The sequence below is a fragment of the Myotis davidii genome, unplaced genomic scaffold (assembly GCF_000327345.1).
Source record: "Myotis davidii unplaced genomic scaffold, ASM32734v1 scaffold826, whole genome shotgun sequence".
In the NCBI taxonomy this organism is placed as follows: Eukaryota; Metazoa; Chordata; class Mammalia; order Chiroptera; family Vespertilionidae; genus Myotis; species Myotis davidii.
In genome coordinates, this window is record NW_006297142.1 from 600,632 (window position 1) to 603,517 (window position 2,886).

The window sequence follows — 2,886 nt, forward strand, 5'->3', positions numbered from 1 at the left end:
GTATCCCAGGTTCGATTCTGGTCAAGGGCACATGCCTGGGTTTCAGGCTCGATCCCCAATGTGGGGCATGCAGGAGGCAGCCAATCAATGTCTCTCTCTCATCATTGATGTTTTTATCTCTCTCTCCCTCTCCCTTCCTCGCTGAAATCAATAAGAACCGCCTCACTGCCCGCCCGGGGCCCCTGGGAGAGCATCCGGCTCCCCTCTGAACATGTGCAGCGTGGGATCTCTGCCGCCTCCCTTAGCCGTTCAGCCAGGGCGAGCACCGACCTTTTTACAAGCTCCGGGCCCGTGTCCCTCCGCACACAGCGCTGCTTTGTGGGTCTGTTCTAGACTCAAATAGAACAAAGACCAGGCAGCAGGACTGGGCGCCAGGGGTGCCGGGGGAAATGGGAGGAGACTGGCAGTGACCACGGGGGGGACACCAGTGGGTTGGCGAGGGAAAACCAACAAGGTCATGTCTTGTCGGCATTTTCCCCATTTGTCTTAATTTGAAAATTTCTAAACCTACAGAGAAGTTGAAGGAATAAGTGAACAGGAGGTTCGCGGATTTAGCTTTGGGCACATGGGCTTTCTCCCTCCCAACGTGTGTGCGATTCCTTTTGCCGAGTCCCAGGAGAATAAGTTGTGCCGTGTGCCTTGTCACCGTCTTCTAAGACCTGGGACAGCCTCTAACACACTCACAGTGCCGTTGCCACATTTAAGAAAGTTAATAATTCTTTCATACGATCAGGTGTCCCGTCCGTGTTCATATTTTCTCATTCAGCCCCAAAAGTGGCTTCTGTAACTGCTGGGTCCTGCCCTCTCCCCCCTGCATTGCAGTTTTTTAAAAATTATTATTATTTTACTAGAGGCCCGATGCACAAAATTCGTGCACAGGGTGGGGGTTGGGGGGCTCCCTCAGCCCGGCCTGTGCCCTCTTGCAGTCCAGGAGCCCTTGGGGGATGTCTGACTGATGGCTTAGGCCCATGGGGAGTGGGCCTAAGCCAGCAGTCGGACATCCTCAGTGCTGCCACAGAGGTGGGAGAGGCTCCCACCACCACTGCTGTGCTCACCAGCCATGAGACTGGCTTCTGGCGGAGCGGTGCTACCCCTGTGGGGAGGGCACTGACCACTAGGGGGCAGCTCCTGCACTGAGCGTCTGTTCCCTGGTGGTCAGTGCACGTCATAGCAACCTGTCATTCTGCCATTTGGTCGATTTGCTTATTAGCCTTTTATTATATAGGATTGAGGGAGAGAGAGAAACATCAATTTGTTGTTCCACTTATTGACGCATTTGTTGGTTGCTTCTTATATGTGTCACCTGAGCTTCCTGGCCAGGGCAAGCATTGCTGCTTTTGTATCTTTTTTGAGTCTCTTTTAATCTAGACATCCACCACCACCACCACCACCGCCACCCACACAGACACACTGTCTCTCACTTTTTTTCTCGCTGCCTTGATTTCCCCGATCGTTTCTTGTGGTGTCACTGGACTTGTTCCTGCCCCTGCAGTGCTGATGCCATGCGGTGACTGTGGTTACCACTGGGACTTCACACTGCCATCGGGGGGCCTGGGGGCACTCGTCTCCAGGACAGATGCTACGTTTGTCGGGAGCCAAGTTATGAAATGAACGTAGCGTGTGGAGAAAACCCTGGAAGGAAACGTGCTAGCAGCCGTGGTCACACATTGGGTGGCATTCTCCTCTCGGTCTGTCCTTTTTCTAAATTTGCCAAAATTATGCAATTATTACTTTACAATGGAGAAAAACATCAAAACACATAGCACCATTTTAATTGTGAAAGCAACAGAGCAGTGTTCGAGAAAGCCTGGAAAGTAATGAACATAAAGCCAGCCCTAAAGCCACCGCTTCCGTCAAAACCCCTCTCGTGGTTAAGTTATGCTTTTTCCAACGATGAGAAAGCTTTTGTCAGCCGTGCGCGTACCGCGTCTGCCTTTGCTTCTGGTTTCCCGTCGTCTCCTGGCACCTTTCCTCGCCGAGCCGTCTCCACCTTGCTCCTCTCACTGTGGTCACATGGGGGGTTGTGGGTGGCCCACTTCGCGGGGTCCCAGGCCACGTCTTTCCCCGGCCCTGCCCAGCCCGGTGACCGCTCCTTGCATGTCCCTGGAGGGCCCTGCCCAGGGGGACATCCTTGGCGAGCTCAGCGGCCCCTCGTCCGGGCGGAGGCCCAGGTGGCACCACTGGGGGGAGCTGGGCACTGAGGGATCTGCCCTGGATGAGGCCTGAGGGCGCTTTTGGGGCCAGTTCGTGGGAGGCACACAGGGTTGCTGGTGAGTCCTGCCCTCCCGGGTAGGGGTGCAGGCTGAGGTTGGGGTCCCCACTCACCACTCACCCCTTGTTTACCAGGATGCCTTCCACGCCTTCCACCGTGACCTTGATTTTGTGCGCAAGTTCTTGAAGCCCCTGCTGATCGGCGAGCTGGCGCCGGAGGAACCCAGCCAGGACCGCGGCAAGAACGTGAGTCAGGCAGACCACGGAAGGAGGGGGGTTTGGGGAGACGGGGACCCCACCCCAGGTGGAGGGTGCTGGTGTGGGGCAGGGAAGCCTTGTGCCAGCCCAGGGGGAGCCACCGCCCCCTCCCAGCCTTGCTGCCAGCCTGGCTGACCCCCACGTGGAGGAATTCATTCCCAGCCTCTTGACCTCTGGGCAGTGGGCCCGGGCTGGGCAGCGGCTGGTCCCCTCCTGTCCGTGAGTCCTCCGAGGTCAGCCCCACCTCCCACTGACCTCCATGCCTGCGCCTCCTCTCCTTGAGGCCGATGAGGAGGCTGCCTCACCCTCCGCAGCTGAGCTGGGTCCCACCCGGCTGATCCCACAGGCCCCCTTCCCGACCTGCTGCTCTAGCTCCCGCCCTTCCCCCGTCACTGCTGCCTAAGTGGTCGCCCCAAA

At 57.3% G+C, this 2,886-nt stretch overlaps 1 protein-coding gene across 1 annotated transcript in view; it reads left to right on the forward strand.

The window, feature by feature from the left end:
- FADS2 (fatty acid desaturase 2) overlaps positions 1–2,886 on the forward strand; it is a 28,238-nt gene that overhangs the window by 5,720 nt on the left and 19,632 nt on the right. The window contains exon 2 of the mRNA XM_015569812.1: positions 2,347–2,457. Coding sequence (XP_015425298.1) covers positions 2,347–2,457 — 111 coding nt within the window. The remainder of the gene's footprint in view (positions 1–2,346; positions 2,458–2,886) is intronic.